Source organism: Oncorhynchus keta, chromosome 19 (genome assembly GCF_023373465.1).
Source record: "Oncorhynchus keta strain PuntledgeMale-10-30-2019 chromosome 19, Oket_V2, whole genome shotgun sequence".
NCBI lineage: Eukaryota > Metazoa > Chordata > Actinopteri > Salmoniformes > Salmonidae > Oncorhynchus > Oncorhynchus keta.
The window spans coordinates 46,654,252-46,677,743 of record NC_068439.1 but is presented as its reverse complement, the minus strand read 5'-3'; the positions used below and the strand labels follow the sequence as shown (position 1 = coordinate 46,677,743).

General features: G+C 44.9%; 2 protein-coding genes across 6 annotated transcripts in view; both read left to right on the top strand.

Moving 5' to 3' along the window:
• The window catches only part of LOC127909408 (androglobin-like), a 28,599-nt gene extending 12,416 nt beyond the window's left edge, over positions 1 to 16,183 (top strand). For 3 of the 5 annotated variants that reach the window (XM_052470671.1, XM_052470670.1, XM_052470674.1), the window contains 3 exons: positions 5,662 to 5,748; positions 14,942 to 15,123; positions 15,415 to 15,840. In XM_052470671.1, the coding sequence (XP_052326631.1) occupies positions 5,662 to 5,748; positions 14,942 to 15,123; positions 15,415 to 15,680 (535 nt within the window). In that variant the 3' untranslated portion in view covers positions 15,681 to 15,840. The other 2 variants (XM_052470672.1, XM_052470673.1) reach the window with 2 other exon arrangements.
• Positions 16,184 to 20,985: 4,802 nt separating this feature from the next.
• Positions 20,986 to 23,492, top strand: part of LOC118397704 (androglobin-like) — a 33,700-nt gene continuing 31,193 nt past the window's right edge. Inside the window, exons 1-4 of the mRNA XM_052468942.1 lie at positions 20,986 to 21,167; positions 21,708 to 21,882; positions 22,144 to 22,228; positions 23,158 to 23,308. Coding sequence (XP_052324902.1) covers positions 21,099 to 21,167; positions 21,708 to 21,882; positions 22,144 to 22,228; positions 23,158 to 23,308 — 480 coding nt within the window. The 5' untranslated portion in view covers positions 20,986 to 21,098. The remainder of the gene's footprint in view (positions 21,168 to 21,707; positions 21,883 to 22,143; positions 22,229 to 23,157; positions 23,309 to 23,492) is intronic.

Genomic DNA, 23,492 nt, shown 5'->3' with positions numbered 1-23,492 from the left:
ATTTACTTTAGTAAACTGTAGAATATCATAGTATTTACAGTTAAAGTTTCACTATGCAGAAATTGCTCCACCATTTCAGTTTATGTGATAAGAATCATTGTACCATCTAAACCGCTGTGAAATATATTTTCCATAACCAAAAATATTGTTGCAGAGGCTTGAAGCTGGTGTATAAAACCGAAAGTAAAAAACACAAAAACAAAACTTAAGAATGGGAAGCATATAAATAGTGGACATAGAAAAGATCTACTGCTTCTTAGACTTGCTTTCAAGTATAACGATATATTTATACTTCTATGTGAATTGGGTCTCACAAAAAGTCACATATTGCCACGAGCTATAATATGAATACTGTTGTAAAACAAACTGTAGTCCATATTATTGTAACTAATGTAGTGTTTTTGCGGATTGGAGTATTTATTGTAGTGTTTTTATGGACTGTAATATACTGCAGTATTTACTGTTGTGTTTTTTTTTTCAGATATTTCTGATATCACTGTACTATTTACTATAGTGTATTTATTGTATTATCTTTGACATAGAAGTAGAAGCTTTCTTGTTGTGGAAACCACCTACTGGAGAAATGGGCAAATGAAATACTGTTGTATTTACCATAGTTAAAAAAGTGTTGTCAGCAACTAAATTATCCTTAACTTCTTCTGTGTGCAATTTATTTTTATTTTTTATCAATCAGTTCAAGGACATACATCTGGTGTTTTAGAAGCAATTATTGGCACCATGATTGTCCCCCCCCAAAATAAATATGTACACAAAGATTGACCACAAAGACAAAATAGTCATAATATATAACATTTGGGGGCCTCCCGGGTGGCGCAGTGGGTAAGGGCGCTGTACTGCAGCGCCAGCTGTGCCACCAGAGACTCTGGGTTTGCACCCAGGCTCTGTCATAACCGGCCGCGACCGGGAGGTCCGTGGGGCGACGCACAGTTGGCCTAGTGTCATCCGGGTTAGGGAGGGTTTGGCCGGTAGGGATATACTTGTCTCATCGCGCGCCAGCGACTTGCGTGGCGGGCTGGGCGCAGTGCTCGCTAACCAAGGTTGCCAGGTGCACGGTGTTTCCTCTGACACATTGGTGCGGCTGGTTTCCGGGTTGGATTCGTGCTGTGGGTTGCATGCAAGCAGTGCGGCTTGGTTGGGTTGTGTATCGGAGGACGCATGACTTTCAACCTTCGTCTCTCCCGAGCCTGTACGGGAGTTGTAGCAATGAGACAAGATAGTAGCTACTAAACAAGTGGATACCACGAAATTGGGGAGAAAAATGTATTTCTATATATAATAATGCGATTGGCAATTAAGCACTTTTTCTAGTTACAGAGTCAAATGAACTCATGGATACCATTTTTATGTCTCTATGTGCAGTTTAAAGAAAGTTTCTAACTAGCGTTGGCGCAATTACGAACTAGCATTAGCACAATGATTAAATTGTGCTAATGCTAGTTAGCAGTGTCTCGCAAAACTACCTTCAACTTCCTTCAAACTGCACACAGAGACATAAATAATGGTACCCATTAGTTAATCTGACTGGGTAAGTAGAAAAATGGCTTAATTATCAAAATCTTGCACTAAACCATTTAAGATCAATGACAAGTTTTAACATGCAGTACCAGTGAAAAGTTTGGACACACTCATTCAAGGGTTTTTCTTTATTTTTACTATTTTGTACATTGTAGAATAATAGTGAAGACATCAAAACTATGAAATAACACATGGAATCATGTAAACTCAGCAAAAAAAAGAAATGTCCTCTCACTGTCAACTGTTTACTTTCAGCAAACTTGATGTGTAAATATTTCTATGAACATAACAATATTCAACAACTGAGACATAAACTGAACAAGTTCCACAGACATGTGACTAACAGAACTGGAATAATGTGTCCCTGAACAAAGCGGGGGTTAAAATCAAAAGTAACAGTCAGTATCTGGAGTGGCCACCAGCTGCATTAAATGCTGCAGTGCATCTCTTCCTCATGGACTGCACCAGATTTGACAGTTCTTGCTGTGAGATGTTACCCCACTCGTCCACCAAGGCACCTGCAAGTTCCTGGACATTTCTGGTGGGAATGGCCCTAGCCCTCACCCTCCGATCCAACAGGTCCCAGACGTGCTCAATGGGATTGAGATCCGGACTCTTCGCTGGCCATGGCAGAACACTGACATTCCTTGCAGGAAATTACGTACAGACGAGCAGTATGGCTGTTGGCATTGTCATGCTGGAGGGTCATGTCAGGATGGGCCTGCAGGACGGGTACCTTATAAGGAAGGAGGATGTCTTCCCTGTAACGCACAGCGTTGAGATTGCCTGCAATGACGACAAGCTCAGTCCGATGATGCTGTGACACACCGCCCCAGACCATGACGGATCCTCCACCTCCAAAGCGTTCCACCAGAGTACAGGCCTCAGTGGAACGCTGATTCCTTCGATAATAAACGTGAATCCGACCATCACCCCTGGTGAGACAAAACCGCGACTCGTCAGTGAAGAGCACTTTTTGCCATTCCTGTCTGGTCCAACGACGGTGGGTTTGTGCCCATAGGCGACATTGTTGCCGGTGATGTCTGGTGAGGACCTGCCTTACAAGAGATCTACAAGCCCTCAGTCCAGCCTTTCTCAGCCTATTGCGGACAGTCTGAGCACTGATTGAGGGATTGTGCATTCCTGGTGTAACTCGGCAGTTGTTGTTGCCATCCTGTACCTGTCAACCAGCTGTGATGTTCAGATGTACCGATCCTGTGCAGGTGTTACATGTGGTCTGCCACTGCGAGGACAACCAACTGTCCGTCCTGTAGCGCTGTCTTATGCATCTCACAGTATGGACATTGCAATTTATTACCCTGGCAACATCTGCATGCCTCCTTGCAGAATGCCTAAGGCACATTCATGCAGATGAGCAGGGACCCTGGGCATCTTTCTTTTGGTGTTTTTCAGTCAGTAGAAAGGCCTCTTTAGTGTCCTACGTTTTCATAACTGTGAGCTTAGTTGCCTACCGTCTGTAAGCTGTTAGTGTCTTAACGACCGTTCCACGGGTGCATGTTCATTATTAGTTTATGATTCATTGAAGAAGCATGGGAAATGGTGTTTAAACCCTTTACAATGAAGATTTGTGAAGTTATTTGGATTTTTACAAAGTTTAGTAACCAAAAAAGTGTTAAACAAATCAAAATATATTTAAATGTTTTTTTTTTTAACTAGACAAGTCAGTTAAGAACAAATTCTTATTTTTGATGATGGCCAAGGAACAGTGGGTTAATTGCGTTGTTCAGGGGGAGAACGACAGATTTTTACCTTGTCAGCTCGGGGATTCGATCTTGCAACCTTTCGGTAACAAGTCCAACGCTCTCACCACTAGGCTACCACCCTTTGCCTTGATGACACCTTTGCTCACTCTTGGCAGTCTCTCAACCAGCTTCAGGAGGTCGTCACTACAAATGCATTTCGGGTGTGCCTTGTTAAAAGTTCATTTGCATAATTTCTTTCCTCTATGTGTTAGAAGATTGCCCTAATTGGTAAAATACCAAGTCCATATTATGGCAAGAACAGCTTAAATAAGCAAAGAGAAATGACAGTCCATCATTACTTTAAGACATGAAGGTCAGTCAATGTGGAACATTTCAAGAAGTTTGAACGTTTCTTCAAGTGCAGTCGCAAAAACCATCAAGCGCTATGATGAAACTGAGGACCGCCACAGGAAAGGAAGACCCAAAGTTACCTCTGCTGCAGAGGATAAGTTTATTAGAGTTACCAGAGTTCAAGTAACAGACACATCTCAACGTCAACTGTTCAGAGACTGCGTGAATCAGGCCTTCATGGTCGAATTGCTGCAAAGAAACCACTACTAAAGGATAACAATAATAAGAAGAGACTTGCTTGAGCAAAGAAACACGAGCAATAGACATTAGACCGGTGGAAATCTGTCCTTTGGTCTGATGAGTCCAACTGCCTAGGATGATCTCTGCATGTGTGAAGCTTTGAGGTGAAGGTGTGATGGTGTTAGGGTGCTTTACATTCCTCAGGAAGCTGATTGAGAGAATGCCAAGAGTGTGCAAAGCTGTCATCAAGGCAAAGGGTGGCTATTTGAAGAATCTCAAATATAAAATATATTTTGATTTGTTTAACACTTTTTTGGTTACTACATGATACCATATGTGTTATTTCATAGTTTTGATATGTCTTCACTATTATTCTACATAATACAAATAAATAAAAACCCTTGAATGAGTAGGTGTGTTCAAACTTTTGACTGGTACTGTTTATTTGTGGAAAAACCGAATGAGCAGTGGTGGAAAATGAGAGCCACGAGCACACAACCAACACTTGCCCCTCACCTCCCTACGAGGCAGGTGGTCTCATCTGTTGCAGTATTTTTCTGATGGTGTCAACATAATCATTTTCATGCATTTTGGAGTAGATTGTCCTATTAAAAAGTCACCGGAAGTGACCTTCATACAGTCGTTCTAACCCCAACAAATACTACCTTTGCCACCGCTTCTGAAGAAAAATGCTTGGGGAAACACTGGCATCAGGGGAGGTGGCTTAGACCGCTAGATCACCTTAGGCCATTCATTTCAGCCCCAGTACACCTCCCCATATGTTTACAGAGGACTTCATTACTGTACATGATGGGGAAGGAAGGTAAGTAAACAAAGCACTACAGCAGCACACACACACACACACTGCTGGGCTATTTTGTTGGCATTGTAGAAACAGACACAGTGGGTCAATTCCCCGGTCTGTCACTCTACAATTTGGTGGCGTGTGCGTGCATGTAATTGTCGGATTTACTGTATGTTGTAGTTTTATGGTTGTCAAAGGTTGGGATATAAATGTTTCATCTCATCCAGGAAATCAGGTTTCTCTCTGCTTGTGAATCTTTTATAACCCCCAGTGAAAGTTCAAAGAAGATAAAGCTCTGAAAAAATGTTTTACCATGTGTCTGTCATAAAAGCATAGTCTTAATCTTGAATCTTCCAAATCCATTTTTGTTGGTGTGCTTTTTCTAGAAATCACAGTGGAGCACAGTATAGATTTCAGTAACAATTTTAGGATGGTTTATAGTTTTTCAGTGTCAGATAGTGAGTAAGGCATACAGTAAACATTGATCAACTTTCATTTTGCTATTCATTACTGTCTACTGAACAGGTTGGGCACAGTGTCCCATGAGGTGCAATTAGACACACAAACATCTGTTTCAGTTCAAAAACACTAGCAGGACACCTGTACACCCACACACCCCAACAATCAGACACACACAGATCATATAATGGAATTCCCAGGGTTTCTCTGAAATCAACTTCTGTGTTTGTATATTTCATAAACAATCAAGCATGAAATTACTTTTCCTCTATAAGCCTGAGAAGCCACTGTCTGTCTCTGACTATCCCATCCAATTGCGGCTAGGTCAAATCTCCCTGCTGTGTGTGTGTGTGTGTGTGTGTGTGTGTGTGTGTGTGTGTGTGTGTGTGTGTGTGTGTGTGTGTGTGTGTGTGTGTGTGTGTGTGTGTGTGTGTGTGTGTGTGTGTGTGTGTGTGTGTGTGTGTGTGTGTGAGTAAGTAAGTAAGTAAGTCGGAACTATAATAGTCAATTTCGCAGTGGTTTCCTAATGTGTGTTTTGTACATTGTGGTGTAATGTTTGTGTTGCAGTGTGGTGTCAGGACAGAGGAAGGAGCTGGGAGAGTTCACTGTCATCCATGCTCTGACCGGATGGATCCCTGAACTCATCCCTCTACAGTAGGGTCATCATCCACTTATCTCTTCTCATCTATTCTTCCCGTTCTCTTTATGTTCATTGAAGTAGGGTTATCCTCATTTTGTAGCTTTAGTTTTTCACATCCACACTTTATTAGACCATTGATTTATACAATAGAATATTCTCTGTTGATGTTGTTAAAAACCAAGCAGTCCATTTTGACCTATAAGGCCTGGTACCTGCAGCCTAGAGTGGATGCAGTGCAGGGTCTTGCCTCCTCTTGATTAAACTGTGTACGGGGAAGCAGGAGGGTGTTGTTCTCTCCACCTCAGCAGGTTAGCTGTTGTTAGTGGACCCCCTGGGAAACCTATCAGCCAACACAGTCAGGGTGCTGAGAGGCACACAGACATACATACACCCACTAGGCTAGTGTTAGTGTGACTGTTCTACAGGGGTCGAGGGGCTGTGGGAGGTCCCAGTGTAATTTTCTCCATATTAAACCTGGATGGGGCTGGGAACACACACACACACTCACACCAGTGGTGGCCGTTGCCATTTAAGATGGAGGACACATTTTGTTTTTTCTATTACAGCATATTGGATGACTGTTATTCATATTCAATTCCCCCAGCTTAATGTAACATCGATAGGCTACTACATGATACTCTAATTTCCCCTATACCCACAAGGAGGTTGTTACAACCTAGCCTACAAATTACCGTTTATAATGTAGGTACACAGGTCAAGAGACAAATTGGAGTAATCAAGGTGACAGACTGTGACACATTCAATACCGCCTTGTACACTGTTGCCTGCATCTAGCTGATCTTGGTTGTAATCATTAGTCCAAACAGTATCAAAACGTTGTGTTTTGTGACTTTAACGAGTTTCTCTTGGACAAATTCAGGTAGGTCCATCCCTGTTTCATTCCGTTTGCTTCAGATTAAAAAAGTTTTGCAACAGAATCGGCGGAATGAATACACACCTGATCACCTGCACATACAGTTCACTTACATAGCAGCCATGTACAGAATCATCACTTTGCTCGTTGTATAATTCCATTTTGCATCGAAGCGCTCTCCTCTCACCCTTTTCCTTTGCTTGTGGACTTCAGTACACAACACAACAGCTGTTTGTGACCAGGTTTAAAAACCTCTTCAAGCTAAAGCTAAATACAATTTACATTTACATTTAAGTCATTGGTGCAAATTGGTGCATTCACCTTATGACATCCAGTAGAACAGTCACTTTACAATAGTGCATCTAAATCTTAAAGGGGGGGGGTGAGAAGGATTACTTATCCTATCCTAGGTATTCCTTAAAGAGGTGGGGTTTCAGGTGTCTCCGGAAGGTGGTGATTGACTCCGCTGTCCTGGCGTCGTGAGGGAGTTTGTTCCACCATTGGGGGACCAGAGCAGCGAACAGTTTTGACTGGGCTGAGCGGGAACTGTACTTCCTCAGTGGTAGGGAGGCGAGCAGGCCAGAGGTGGATGAACGCAGTGCCCTTGTTTGGGTGTAGGGCCTGATCAGAGCCTGGAGGTACTGAGGTGCCGTTCCCCTCACAGCTCCGTAGGCAAGCACCATGGTCTTGTAGCGGATGCGAGCTTCAACTGGAAGCCAGTGGAGAGAGCGGAGGAGCGGGGTGACGTGAGAGAACTTGGGAGGGTTGAACACCAGACGGGCTGCGGCGTTCTGGATGAGTTGTAGGGGTTTAATGGCACAGGCAGGGAGCCCAGCCAACAGCGAGTTGCAGTAATCCAGACGGGAGATGACAAGTGCCTGGATTAGGACCTGCGCCGCTTCCTGTGTGAGGCAGGGTCGTACTCTGCGGATGTTGTAGAGCATGAACCTACAGGAACGGGCCACCGCCTTGATGTTAGTTGAGAACGACAGGGTGTTGTCCAGGATCACGCCAAGGTTCTTAGCGCTCTGGGAGGAGGACACAATGGAGTTGTCAACCGTGATGGCGAGATCATGGAACGGGCAGTCCTTCCCCGGGAGGAAGAGCAGCTCCGTCTTGCCGAGGTTCAGCTTGAGGTGGTGATCCGTCATCCACACTGATATGTCTGCCAGACATGCAGAGATGCGATTCCCCACCTGGTCATCAGAAGGGGGAAAGGAGAAGATTAATTGTGTGTTGTCTGCATAGCAATGATAGGAGAGACCATGTGAGGTTATGACAGAGCCAAGTGACTTGGTGTATAGCGAGAATAGGAGAGGGCCTAGAACAGAGCCCTGGGGGACACCAGTGGTGAGAGCGCGTGGTGAGGAGACAGATTCTCGCCACGCCACCTGGTAGGAGCGACCTGTCAGGTAGGACGCAATCCAAGCGTGGGCCGCGCCGGAGATGCCCAACTCGGAGAGGGTGGAGAGGAGGATCTGATGGTTCACAGTATCGAAGGCAGCCGATAGGTCTAGAAGGATGAGAGCAGAGGAGAGAGAGTTAGCTTTAGCGGTGAGGAGCGCCTCCGTGATACAGAGAAGAGCAGTCTCAGTTGAATGACTAGTCTTGAAACCTGACTGATTTGGATCAAGAAGGTCATTCTGAGAGAGATAGCGGGAGAGCTGGCCAAGGACGGCACGTTCAAGAGTTTTGGAGAGAAAAGAAAGAAGGGATACTGGTCTGTAGTTGTTGACATCGGAGGGATCGAGTGTAGGTTTTTTCAGAAGGGGTGCAACTCTCGCTCTCTTGAAGACGGAAGGGACGTAGCCAGCGGTCAGGGATGAGTTGATGAGCGAGGTGAGGTAAGGGAGAAGGTCTCCGGAAATGGTCTGGAGAAGAGAGGAGGGGATAGGGCACTGGGACCACCAGATTAGGGTGGCCGCGGCCACGCGGTGTGGAGCGTTTGTATGGTCTGTGCAGAGAGGAGAGAACAGGGATAGACAGACACATAGTTGACAGGCTACAGAAGAGGCTACGCTAATGCAAAGGAGATTGGAATGACAAGTGGACTACACGTCTCGAATGTTCAGAAAGTTAAGCTTACGTAGCAAGAATCTTATTGACTAAAATGATTAAAATGATACAGTATTGCTGAAGTAGCTGCCAGCTAGCCTACTTCAGCAGTACTGTATCATTTTTGTCACCATATTAGCTAACGTGTTAGTAAACCCACTATCCAATCCATGTGTACAATCACACAGTATAGTGTACAGTCGTGGCCAAAAGTTATGAGAATGACAGAAGTATTAATTCTGCTGCCTCAGTTTGTATGATGGCAATTTGCATATACTCCAGAATGTTATGATGAGTGATCAGATGAATTGCAATTAATTGCAAAGTCTTTCTTTGCCATGCAAATGAACTGTATCCCCCAAAAACATTTCCACTGCATTTCAGCCCTACCACAAAATGACCAGCTGCCATCATGTCAGTGATTCTCTCGTTAACAAAGGTGTGAGTGTTGACGAGGACAAGGCTGGAGATCACTCTGTCATGCTGGTTGAGTTCAAATAATAGGGTGGTGCTTGGAATCATTGTTCTTCCTCTGTCAACCATGGTTACCTGGAAGGAAACACATGCCGTCATCATTGCTTTGCACAAAAAGGGCTTCACAGGCAAGGATATTGCTGCCAGTAAGATTGCACCTAAATCAACCATTTATCGGATGATCAAGAATTTCAAGAAGAGCGGTTCAATTGTTGTGAATAAGGCTTCAGGGCACCCAAGAAAGTCCAGCAAGCGCCAGGACCGTCCGTCTCCTAAAGTTGATTCAGATGTGAGATGGGGGCACCACCAGTACAGAGCTTGCTCAGGAATGGCAGCAGGCAGGTGTGAGTGCATCTCCACGCACAGTGAGGCGAAGACTTTTGGAGGATGGCCTGGTGTCAAGAAGGGCAGCAAAGAAGCCACTTCTCTCCAGGAAAAACATCAGGAACAGACTGATATTCTACAAAAGGTACAGGGATTGGACTGCTGAGGACTGGGGTAAAGTCATTTTCTCTGATGAATCCCCTTTCCGATTGTTTGGGGCATCCAGAAAAAGCTTGTCCGGAGAAGACCAGGTGAGCGCTGCCATCAGTCCTGTGTCATGCCGACAGTAAAGCATCCTGAGACCATTATGATTATGCAAGAATGGGCTGCCATCAGTCAGGATGTGGCCCAGAAGTTAATTGACAGCATGCGGATTGCAGAGGTCTTGAAAAAGAAGGGTCAACACTGCAAATATTGACTCTTTACATCAACTTCACGTAATTGTCAATAAAAGCCTTTGACACTTGTGAAATACTTCAGTAATCCATAGTAACATCTGACAAAAATATCTAAAGACACTGAAACAGCAAACTTTGTGAAAATGAATATGTGTGTCATTCTCAAAACTTTTGGCCACGACTGAACAGCTAGCAGTTACACCGGCGGGCCCGGTGACAACACATTAATGAATCCGAAAGCTTATCTTGACATGGAAGAGATGCAGTGTTGGATAGCCTCAGCCTGCTAGTTATCATAAATAGCATTCCTCTCTGTTTGAGTCAGGTTGCTGATGAGGCTAAATTACCTGCATTAGCTAAGTAATTGAAAGGTGAACTGAGAAGAAAAAAATATATATATAGCTAGCACTCTCTCTTTCTTTCTCTCTGCTGCTTCTCCATAATTTTTGAAGAAATTAATTTGTTCAAAACTGTTCAACTATTGTGTCTCTCTTTGAGTCAACTTCTCAGCACACTTTATTCACTGCAGCGGTAGCTAGTTATAGCTTATGTTTTCAGTGCTTGATTCATTCTCTGATACTTTGATTTGATGGACAAAATGTTAGTTCATACTGCAAGAGCTGATAAGTTGGAGGATGTCCTCTGGAGGTTGACATAATTATTGTTTATGTCAGTGGAAGGAGGTGAGAACCATCAGCCTCCTAGGTTTTGTATTGAATTAAAACAATTTTTATTTATGAACCCCTTTTTACATCAGCAGATGTCACAAAGTGCTATACAGAAACCCAGCCTAAAACCCCAAACAGCAAGAAATGTAGATGAAGAAGCACGGTAGCTAGGAAAAACTCCTTAGAAAGGCAGGAACCTAGGAAGAATCCAGGCTTTGAGGGGTGGCCAGTCCTCTTCTGACTGTGCCAGATGGAGATTATAAGAGTACATGGCCATTAAGGCCAGATTGTTCTTTAAGACGTTCATAGATAACCAGCAGGGTTTAATAATAATCACAGTGGTTGTATGAGGTGCAACAGATTAGTACCTCATGAGTAAAAGTCAGTTGGCTTTTCATAACCAAGCATTCAGAGGTCGAGTCAGCATGTGCGGTAGAAAGAGAGTCGAAAACAGCAGGTCTGGGTCAAGGTAACACGTCCGGTGAACAGGTCAGGGTTCCATAGCTATAGGCAGAACAGTTGAAACTGGAGCAACAAACGACCAGGTGGACTGGGGAAAGCCAGGAATCATCAGGCCAGGTAGTCCTGAGGTATGCCCCCCCCCCACGTACATGCACAGATTACCTCAACTAGCCTTTACCCCCTCACACTGACTCGGTACCGGTGCCCCCTGTATATATTCTTTCCCAAGATGGCATAGCAGTTCAGACGTCTTTTGTCCTCGTCTTGTCGTGTCCCGTGTATATGTATGTGTATATATATTTTATTTTTATTTTTTTATTTTCCATAAACTCATCTTCAAAACACTCTCCTGCAACCCGTCTCACCAATTTATATTTATAAAAAAGCTGACAAGATACAAATCTGTCGTTCTGCCCCTGAACAGGCAGTTAACCCACTGTTCCTAGGCCGTCATTGTAAATGAGAATTTGTTCTTAACTGCCTTGCCTAGTTAAATAAAAATAAATAAAAAACTGGGATGGGGCCAGAGACAATTACTCAATGGTGAAACAGCATTGAAGTCAATGTACCCAGAGGAGGGTGGAAAATAGCTGTCCTCCGGCTACACCATGGTGCTACCTTTGAGGGTGTTTTTGAGACCTTCATTGAAAAGTCTGTTTTAATCAAATCAAAGTTTATTTGTCACGTGCTCCGAATACAACAGGTACAACCTTACAGTGAAATGCTTAACTACAGGCTCTAATCAACAGTGCAAAAAAAGGTATTAGGTGAACAATAGGTAAGTAAAACATTTTTTTTTAAATATATATTTTTAAACAACAGTGGAAAGAAAACAGTAGTGAGGCTATATACAGTAGTGGGGCTATAACAGTAGCAAGGCTATATATAGGCACCGGTTAGTCGGGCGTATTGAGTTAGTATGTAGATATGGTGAAAGTGCATATATGATGAACAGAGAGTAGCAGTAGCGTAAAAGAGGTTGGTGGCGGGACACAATGCAGATAGCCCGGTTAGCCAATGTGCGGGGCACTGGTTGGTCGGGCCAATTGAGGTAGTATGTACCTGAATGTATAGTTAAAGTGACTATGCATTTATGATAAACAAAGAGTAGCAGCAGTGTAAATGGGGGTTGGGGGGGACACAATGCATATAGTCCGGGTAGTCATTTGATTACCTGTTCATGAGTCTTATGGTTTGGGGGTAAAAACTGTTGAGAAGCCTTTTTGTCCTAGACTTGGCACTCCGGTTCCACTTGCCATGCGGTAATAGAGAGAACAGTCTATGACTGGGGTGGCTGGGGTCCTTGACAATTTTTAGAGCCTTCCTCTGACACCGCCTGGTGTAGAGGTCCTGGATGGCAGGCAGCTTAGTCCGTACTCACTACCCTCTGTACGCACTACCCTCTGTAGTGCATTGCGGTGGGAGGCCGAGCAATTGCTGTATCAGGCAGTGATGCAACCAGTCAGAATTCTCTTGATGTTGCAGCTGTAAAACCTTTTGAGGATCTCAGGACCCATGCCAAATCTTTTTAGTTTCCAGAGGGGGAATAGGCTTTGTCGTGCCCTCTTCACGACTGTCTTTGTGTGTTTGGACCATGCTAGTTTGTTGAAGATGTGGACACCAAGGTACTTGAAGCTCTCATCCTGCTCCACTACAGCCCCGTCGATGAGAATGGGGGCCTGCTCGGTCCTCCTTTTTCTGTAGTCCACAATCAACTCCTTAGTCTTGCCTTTGTCTTCTTGGGCACAGGGACTATGGTGAGCTGTTTGAAACATGTTGGTATTACAGACTCAATCAGGGGCATGTTGAAAATGTCAGTGAAGACACCTGCCAGTTGGTCAGCACATACCCGGAGCACACGTCCTGGTAATCCGTCTGGCTCGCCAGCCTTGTGTATGTTGACCTATTTAAAGGTCTTACTCAAGTTGGCTGTGGAGAGCGTGATCACACAGTCGTCCGGAACAGCTGATGCTCTCATGCATGCCTCAGTGTTTCTTGCTTCGAAGCGAGCATGGAAGGGATTTAGCTTGTGTGGTAGGCTTGTGTCACTGGGCAGCTCGCGGCTGTGCTTCGCTTTTGTAGTCTGTAATAGTTTGCAAGCCCTGCCACATAAGACGAGCATCGGAGCTGGTCTAGTACGATTCAATCTTAGCCCTGTATTGACGCTTTGTCTGATTGATGGTTCGTTGGAGGGCATAGCAGGATTTCTTTTAAGTTTCCGGGTTAGATTCCCACACCTTGAAATCTGCAGCTCTACCCTTTAGCTCAGTGCGATTGTTGCCTGTAAATCCATGGCTTCTGGTTGGGGTATGTACGTGCGGTCACTGTGTGGACGACGTCCTCGGTGCACTTATTGATAAAGCCAGAGACTGATGTGGTGTACTCCTCAATGCCATCGGAAGAATCCCGGAACATGTCACAGTCTGTGATAGCAAAACAGTCCTGTAGTTTAGCATCTGCTTCACCTGACCAGATTTTTATAGACCAAGTCACTGGTGCTTCCTGCTTTCATTTTGCTTGTAAGCAGGAATCAGGAGGATAGAATTGTGGTCGGATTTACCAAATGGAGGGTGAGGGAGAGCTTTGTACACGTAAAGGTGATCTAGAATTATTTTCCCTCTGGTTGCACATTTAACATCTTGATAGAAATGAGGTAGAACTGATTTAAGTTTCCCTGCATTAAAGTCTCCGGCCACTAGGAGCTCTGCCTCTGGGTGAGCGGTTTCCTGTTTGCTGATTTCCTTATACAGCTGACTGATTGTGGTCTAATTGCACAGACTCCCCCATCTTGTCGGTGCAGCGTATATCCCGCTAGCTGAATATCCATGTCATCATTCAGCCACAATTCGATGAAACACAAGATATTACAGTTTTTGATGTCCCATTGGTAGGATGTTCGTGATCGTACCTCGTCTAATTTATTGTCCAATGATTGCACGTTGGCGAGTAATATTGATCCTGCGGATCCTTACGTAATATTGATCCTGCGAATCCTTGCGAGGCACCCCGCTCTGTGTCCTCTGTTCCTCTTGCAATAACTGGGATGTTGGCCTTGTCAGGTGTTTGGAGTATGTCCTGTTGAAGACAAAATCTTTGTCTGATCCGAGGTGAGTTATCGCTGTCCTGATATCCAGAAGGTCTTTTTTGCCGTAAGATAATCAGTTATTTGGTTTAATAAAAAATTTGCTATTTGTATTTTTCTGAAATTCACTGAGTCGGATGGTCCACCCCCTCCTCCTCTAAGGAGCCTCCACTGACACACACACACACACACACACACACACACACACACACACACACACACACACACACACACACACACACACACACACACACACACACACACACACACACACACACACTGCCAGCAGCTAACATTACTATTTAAACTCCAGCCACAACTTCACAGGCACTCCAGAGCAGGCAGCTGTCAATGAGTCATCGTAAGAATAAGCATAATGACAACCCTCTGCAAACATTTCACTACACCCGCAATAACATCTGCTAAACGTGTGTATGTGTGTCAAATACATTTTGATTTGATTTGATCGTTCAGTTATCCTAATTTAAAAAGGCTTGTTTTGGAATCACTGGCAGGAAATCTTTCAATAAAGCCTGAAATGAATGGATATGGAACATGCCCGGAGCTAAATGAACGCCACTCATAACAACACTCATCTGTTTTGACATATATTATGTATCATGGTGGCCAATCGACAGGACTGAAATCAGATACCAGACACAAATAACATTTTAAATAGTGAAGTGCTTTATTTAGAGCACCAACCTTCTATTTTTATTTTTTTGCCCAGCACTAACACATCTCATTCTATTAATCTAACACTTGGTTAGTTGTTAGTAAGTTATGTAACCATTACATATCCAGTCATGTGGGATCATTGATAAACAACTGGGTAGATAGTTTTACAGTGTGATGTGTCCAATCTCTCAGGTCCCGGTACCTGGGCAAGGTTTGGGACTTCCTGAAGGACACCGTTCCCAAATTCCAGTATGTGGAGGAGAGCTCGGAGGAGAAGCCCCTGACCAGGGAAACCTCCGGAGTGAGGGAGTCCAGACTCAACGAGTGCAAGGGCGAGTCTCCCACAGCAACCAGAACCCCGGAGAAAAGCAAAGGTGCTGCTCTGTCGGTCTCTCTCTCCCTCTGTCTGTCTGTCTGTCCCACTAAACCTGACACGGGTAGCAATTTACACACGCACTGATTAAACTGCTTTAATTAAGAGAGTCAATTAAATCATTGATTAGATTAGGATCACGTGTGTGTGGGCTGTATTATCTAATCGAGTGTTTGAGTTAATCAACGGATTGACTGAACTGTCTGTGGGAGAAAGTATACCACTGCCTTTTCCGTCTTCTTACTCACTCCTGTATTTATGTTTTCCTACTGACTTGTTATGTTGCTGTCAGATTCAGCCAAGAAGAAAGGGAAAGATGTGGATAAAGACAGAAAGTCATCTCAGCCCACTGCTGTCCAGCCCAACACTACCAATCAGCCCACTACAGACAGTACGTTACACACAGATAAAAAAAATTTTAATATATATTTTTTCTGCTTATCACATCCTTCTTTCGATGCCAAACCCACCACTGGTGTGCATGGCCAAAGAGCTCTATTTTCATGTCATCCAACAAATGTAAACACCTGGATTATGTTTAACGGCACTTGGATTTGAACTGGTGCTGTGGTCAGATGACATGAAAATAGAAACAGTGGTGAGTTTGGCGTCGAAGGAAGGATATGAAACAGTAAAGAACTCCATACCTACTTTAAAATATGGTGGTGAATATTTGATGTTTTGGGTCTATCTTGTTTCCACTGTTCCTGGGGCCGTTGTTAAGGTCATCGGCATTATGAACTTTACCCAGACATTTTAGCCAAAAACCTGGTTGGTTTGCCAACGTGGCCGCAACTGGATCTTCCAGCAAGACGATAGACAAGGACAGTAACACACATTTAAAATAAAATGATATACAAACAATACAACAACAAAACATGTGTGTAAGTGTGCTTGTTTGTGTACCCTCACAGTTGTTGACACTCAAACAAGTGCTCTGTAGATAGCCAAAATGAATATATAAATGCACCCTTATTTTCCCATCCATTCTCGCTAGAGGTCGACTGATTATGATTGTTCAACGCCGATACCGATAATTGGAGGACCAAAAAAGCCGATAACAATTTAATCGGCCGATCTATTTATTTATTTATTTGTAATAATGACAATTACAACAATACTGAATGAACACTTATTTTAACTTAATATAATACATGAATAAATTCAATTTAGCCTCAAGTAAATAATGAAACATGTTCAATTTGGTTTAAATAATGCAAAAACAAAGTGTTGGAGAAGAAAGTAAAAGTGCAATATGTGCTATGTAAGAAAGCTAATGTTTAAGTTCCTTGCTCAGAACATGAGAACATATGAAAGCTGGTGGTTCCTTTTAATATGAGTCTTCGATATTCCCAGGTAAGAAGTTTTAGGTTGTAGTTATTATAGAACTTTTTCCCTCTATACCATTTGTATTTCATTAACCTTTGACTATTGGATGTTCTTATAGTCACTTTAGTATTGCCAGTGTAACAGTATAGCTTCCGTCCCTCTCCTCGCTCCTCCCTGGACTCGAACCAAGAACACAATGACAACAGCCACCCTCGAAGCAGCGTTACTCATGCAGAGCAAGGGAAACAATCACTGCAAGGCTCAGAGCGAGTGACGTTTGAAACGCTATTAGCGCGTGCTAACTAGCTAGCCATTTCACTTCGGTTACACCAGCCTTATCTCGGGAGTTGATAGGCTTGAAGTCATAAACAGCGCAATGCTTGACACACAACGAAGAGCTGCTGGCAAAACGCACGAAAGTGCTGTTTGAATTCATGTTTACGCGCCTGCTTCTGCCTACCACCACTCAGTCAGATACTTAGATACTTGTATGCTCAGTCAGATTATATGCAACGCAGGACATGCTAGATAATATCTAGTAATATCATCAACCATGTGTAGTTGACTATGCGTTGGACTAGTTAACTGTAAGGTTGCAAGAATGGATCCCCGAGCTGACAGGGTGAAAATCTGTCGTTCTGCCCCTGAACGAGGCAGTTAACCCACCGTTCCTAGGCCGTCATTTAAAATAAGAATGTGTCCTTAACTGACTTGCCTTGTTAAATAAAGGTATAAAAATAAATAAATAAAATAAAAATCGGCAAATCGGCGCTCAAAAATACCGATTTCCGATTGTTATGAAAACTTGAAATCGACCCGAATTAATCAGCCATTCCGATTAATTGGTCGACCTCTAACACGCATACACACACTTTTTCAAACTCCCTCTTTAAAAAATGTATCTCTCTCCCATTCCCTCTCTCTCTCAATGATAATTAACATGTGGGAGATTAACATGCAGTGATTTGGCACCAATCCCTAAATCTTCTGTGCCTGAGGTACACACACCACACACACTAAACATTGTATTTATATCATAGATAAGTTTGCCTTGCATTTTCATTTAGATTCGGTTGTATTATTAACCTTGCATAGATTCAGCACGACTAATTCCTTCTCCATGAATGCAGTTTCTATATCATTCCCTCACAGATCCAGTAATTACTCAAATAGATTTTCCATGTCTCCTGGCCTACACGCTCATCATGTGATGCATGTGTTCTCGCACACCCCGAGAGCTTCTGGTCAGCGGGGTGGTGGCACCGGGATCCTCATCTCTCCCAAGTGGTCATTCTCTCTTTCTCCCCTTACCCATCTGTCTATCGCCTCCTTTGAATTCCATGCTGTCACAGTTATCAGCCCTTTCAAGCTTAACATCCTTATCATTTATCGCCCTCCAGGTTCCCTCGGAGAGTTCATCAATGAGCTTGATGCCTTGATAAGCTCCTTTCCTGAGGACGGCTCACCTCTCACAGTTCTGGGCGACTTTAACCTCCCCACGTCTACCTTTGACTCATTCCTCTCTGCCTCCTTCTTTCCACTCCTCTCCTCTTTTGACCTCACCCTCTCACCCCCCCCCTACTCACAAGGCAGGCAATACGCTCGACCTCATCTTTACTAGATGCTGTTCTTCCACTAACCTCATTGCAACTCCCCTCCAAGTCTCTGACCACTACCTTGTATCCTTTTCCCTCTCGCTCTCATCCAACACTTCCCACACTGCCCCTACTCGGATGGTATCGCGCCGTCCCAACCTTCGTTCTCTCTCCCCCGCTACTCTCTCCTCTTCCATCCTATCATCTCTTCCCTCTGCTCAAACCTTCTCCAACCTATCTCCTGATTCTGCCTCCTCAACCCTCCTCTCCTCCCTTTCTGCATCCTTTGACTCTCTATGCCCCCTATCCTCCAGGCCGGCTCGGTCCTCCCCTCCCGCTCCGTGGCTCGACGACTCATTGCGAGCTCACAGAACAGGGCTCCGGGCAGCCGAGCAGAAATGGAGGAAAACTCGCCTCCTGCGGACCTGGCATCCTTTCGCTCCCTCCTCTCTACATTTTCCTCTTCTGTCTCTGCTGCTAAAGCCACTTTTCTACCACTCTAAATTCCAAGCTTCTGCCTCTAACCCTAGGAAGCTCTTTGCCACCTTCTCCTCCCTCCTGAATCCCCCCTCCTCCCTCTCTGCAGATGACTTTGTCAACCATTTTGAAAAGAAGGTCGACGACATCCGATCCTCGTTTGCTAAGTCAAACGACACCGCTGGTTCTGCTCACACTGCCCTACCCTGTGCTCTGACCTCTTTCTCCCCTCTCTCTCCAGATGAAATCTCGCGCCTTGTGACGGCCGGCCGCCCAACAACCTGCCCGCTTGACCCTATCCCCTCCTCTCTTCTCCAGACCATTTCCGGAGACCTTCTCCTTTACCTCACCTCGCTCATCAACTCATCCCTGACCGCTGGCTACGTCCCTTCCGTCTTCAAGAGAGCGAGAGTTGCACCCCTTCTGAAAAAACCTACACTCGATCCCTCCGATGTCAACAACTACAGACCAGTATCCCTTCTTTCTTTTCTCTCCAAAACTCTTGAACGTGCCGTCCTTGGCCAGCTCTCCCGCTATCTCTCTCAGAATGACCTTCTTGATCCAAATCAGTCAGGTTTCAAGACTAGTCATTCAACTGAGACTGCTCTTCTCTGTATCACGGAGGCGCTCCTCACCGCTAAAGCTAACTCTCTCTCCTCTGCTCTCATCCTTCTAGACCTATCGGCTGCCTTCGATACTGTGAACCATCAGATCCTCCTCTCCACCCTCTCCGAGTTGGGCATCTCCGGCGCGGCCCACGCTTGGATTGCGTCCTACCTGACAGGTCGCTCCTACCAGGTGGCGTGGCGAGAATCTGTCTCCTCACCACGCGCTCTCACCACTGGTGTCCCCCAGGGCTCTGTTCTAGGCCCTCTCCTATTCTCGCTATACACCAAGTCACTTGGCTCTGTCATAACCTCACATGGTCTCTCCTATCATTGCTATGCAGACGACACACAATTAATCTTCTCCTTTCCCCCTTCTGATGACCAGGTGGCGAATCGCATCTCTGCATGTCTGGCAGACATATCAGTGTGGATGACGGATCACCACCTCAAGCTGAACCTCGGCAAGACGGAGCTGCTCTTCCTCCCGGGGAAGGACTGCCCGTTCCATGATCTCGCCATCACGGTTGACAACTCCATTGTGTCCTTCTCCCAGAGCGCTAAGAACCTTGGCGTGATCCTGGACAACACCCTGTCGTTCTCAACTAACATCAAGGCGGTGGCCCGTTCCTGTAGGTTCATGCTCTACAACATCCGCAGAGTACGACCCTGCCTCACACAGGAAGCGGCGCAGGTCCTAATCCAGGCACTTGTCATCTCCCGTCTGGATTACTGCAACTCGCTGTTGGCTGGGCTCCCTGCCTGTGCCATTAAACCCCTACAACTCATCCAGAACGCCGCAGCCCGTCTGGTGTTCAACCTTCCCAAGTTCTCTCACGTCACCCCGCTCCTCCGCTCTCTCCACTGGCTTCCAGTTGAAGCTCGCATCCGCTACAAGACCATGGTGCTTGCCTACGGAGCTGTGAGGGGAACGGCACCTCAGTACCTCCAGGCTCTGATCAGGCCCTACACCCAAACAAGGGCACTGCGTTCATCCACCTCTGGCCTGCTCGCCTCCCTACCACTGAGGAAGTACAGTTCCCGCTCAGCCCAGTCAAAATTGTTCGCTGCTCTGGCCCCCCAATGGTGGAACAAACTCCCTCACAACGCCAGGACAGCGGAGTCAATCACCACCTTCCGGAGACACCTGAAACCCCACCTCTTTAAGGAATACCTAGGATAGGATAGGTAATCCTTCTCACCCCCCTTTAAGATTTAGATGCACTATTGTAAAGTGGCTGTTCCACTGGATGTCATAAGGTGAATGCACCAATTTGTAAGTCGCTCTGGATAAGAGCGTCTGCTAAATGACTTAAATGTAATGTAAATGCATAGTGAGATTGTCAGTGGAAGGGTCAAATGGTGCCTCAGATAGCAAGGCATCTCCTTTCTCTGCACCACACAATGACTTATGTCTCCAAGACCTCCGATGGGGGTTAATGCCCCATAATCTCTGTGAAAGTGACTTTGAATTCAAGAATCTCTGTCAAGATTCTCAGTATCTTTTTACTTATTTAAACTTTTTTTTAAAACCTTTTTATTTTCTTCTCTGTGACGCCTCATTATAGGAGCCATGTCCTCAGCTGACCCATGAAATGTGAAATGTCATGAAGCTAATTGTACATGCCATTTCACAATTTCTCTCTCTCTCTCTACACAGTATATATCTCTCTCTCGCAAGCTCCCTCTCACACTCTTTGTCTCTCACTCCCACTTTCCCCCCTCCCATTGTTGGTGTCATGCCCCTCTATTGGACCTGTTAATGAAAAGCATGGCCCCTGAGCACTCTGTGTGTGTGTGTGTGTGTGTGTGTGTGTGTGTGTGTGTGTGTGTGTGTGTGTGTGTGTGTGTGTGTGTGTGTGTGTGTGTGTGTGTGTGTGTGTGTGTGTGTGTGTGTGTGTGTGTGTGTGTGTGTGTGTGTGTGTGTGTGTCCTGCCCTGGTCAGGTATTTCACCCCTCCTGCTCCAGAGATGGTGGTGTGTGCCAGCTACCAGCCACTACACCTCCTGGAGAAGAAGACCTCTGTACTGGGACAGATGGTACGGTCCAACATTCTTCATAGAAATACCATAAGCACTACCAACTATCCAGCTGTGGTGATAAGTACATTTCTCGTTGTAAATTAGCCTAGGTCAGTTTAAATATTCTACACTTTAAAGCAAATCCAGGCACTGACTACATCTGAAACAAGCTTAACGCTTATTTACAAAATGTGCACTGGAACTGATCTCTTTCCATGTAACTTACAACCTGTAAAAACCTATACGAATGTGCCCAGGCCTCAGAACCAGCGGGGGGACGGAGGAGATAAAACGTGCCAATGGAGTCTTCAGTTCTGAGGCCATGTTCTGCCCAATATGGATCGTTAGACTTACCACTCATCTTCAATCATTTATACACCATTATAATTCCAAGATTCATCCCAGGTTTCTTAACTCTATATACTGTAGAACTCCCCCCCCCCCCTAAAACACAGAACCATTCTCGATCCTAACGTTAGCCATTAGGACCATGAAGAAGATCTGACCCTGTATCAGTGCTTAGCAGCTACAGTCTTTCTATCTCCTGTGGTGTTCCAGGCGGATTCGTCGGAGCGGCTGAGGCACTACGGTCTGTCTCGCCTCTACAGCCATCCAGTCCTGGTGACCCGTACCCGCGCCTGCCCTCTGGTGGTGCCCCCTAAACCACCCGCCGTGCCCCGCTGGAAACTCATCCGACCCCGCAAGGAGACCACAATTACAGACGAGCCCCGGGGTGAGAGAGAGAGAGGGAGGGGTGAAAGTTGGTTAGGATGGAGGATAAGGGGTGACGCAGGGGAGGGGGGGAGGAAGTGCTGCGCAACGGTGGGGTGAGGGGGTGAGATGGGGCTGAGGGTGGACATGTTGGGAGAGGAGGAAGAAGGAGATTTAGTTGAGGTTGTCAGTACACTGTGATGAAAATAATTTAAATCTTAAACTATAAACAGTAGAAAAATAAAAAGTTGTACATCACAACACGCGTCGTTTCTCTGCACAGAGCCTGCGGTGGTGAAATCAGAGCAGTTCATCGAGATATCCAGCCCCTTCCTCAACTACAGGCTGTTGACCATGCCTGCTGACATGTATGTACTGTACCATACACATTGGATTTATTCTGAATGGACAAATTGAAGCAGTCAGTGGAGTCTAACCAGACCCGTGTGCATGTGTGTGTGCAGCATAACCCATAGAGTGAGAGCATCTTGGCTCGGCTCTTTAGCAATGTGGGATGCCTCAGGCACAGACAGTTGCTGGACATAGTTATCTGTATGTCTCAGATACAGTGCCTTTTAAAAAGTATTCACACCCCTTGACTTTTTCCACATGCTGTTGTGTTACAGCTTGAGATTGTGTGTCACTGGCCTACACACAATACCCCATAATGTCAAAGTGGAATTGTGTTTTTAGACATTTTTACAAATGTATTAAAAATGAAGAGCTGAAATGTCTCGAATCAATAAGTATTCAACCTCTTTGTTATGGCAAGCCTAAATAAGTTCAGGAGTAAAAATGTGCTTAATAAGTCATATAATAAGTGGCATAGAATCTGTGTCCAATAATAGTGTTTAACATGATTTTTGAATGACTGTCTAACCTCATCAGGAAAATAATTTTACAGCAAACAGGAAATTGGATTTATTATTTGGATTATAATGAAGTGAAAATTACAAACTTTAGAAACCTTTTAGTTTTAAAATAATATGTATGCTAAATGTCGTGTTGGTTTGTAACAGGTTCATTGACCTATCACTGTGGTTACAGTACCAAATAATGTAGTCTGTCATTGTATGTTTTGACAGTGTAAATAACTGTGTTATACTGCCCGTGGTGCGTGATGTGTATAGATCTACGATGCGTGTATTTGATATGACCTGTGTCTGTCTGTGTGTGAGAGTCATGTAGGTGATATGATACAGTATATGCGTGATGTTCCCATATGTGATTTGATGGGAATGATGTGTGTGTATATGATGCTTGTACATGATATGATGTGTATGACATGTGTTCCAAGGGAGGCCCATCAGAGCAGTCACAGGAAGCGTGCATGCAGCTCCACGCTGGCGTCCTTCGCCGAGACAGAGGAGAGCGAGAGCCGAGGGCCCCCGGAGCCCAGTACTGCACAACACAGCATCAACTCACTGTACGAAGTGGACACAGCTGAGGTAGAATGGACACCACAGCCACTGAGCCACACCTGACCTGGTCCATGAGAGGGGGTCTAGAACATATATTTTTCCCCAAACACCATCAGAGATGTGCACAGTACTAGACATCCTGCTAGATCTCTTGCTGTTAGTAAAAACAAACTCATACACTGACCAAAAACATTAAGCCTTTAGTGGGTCA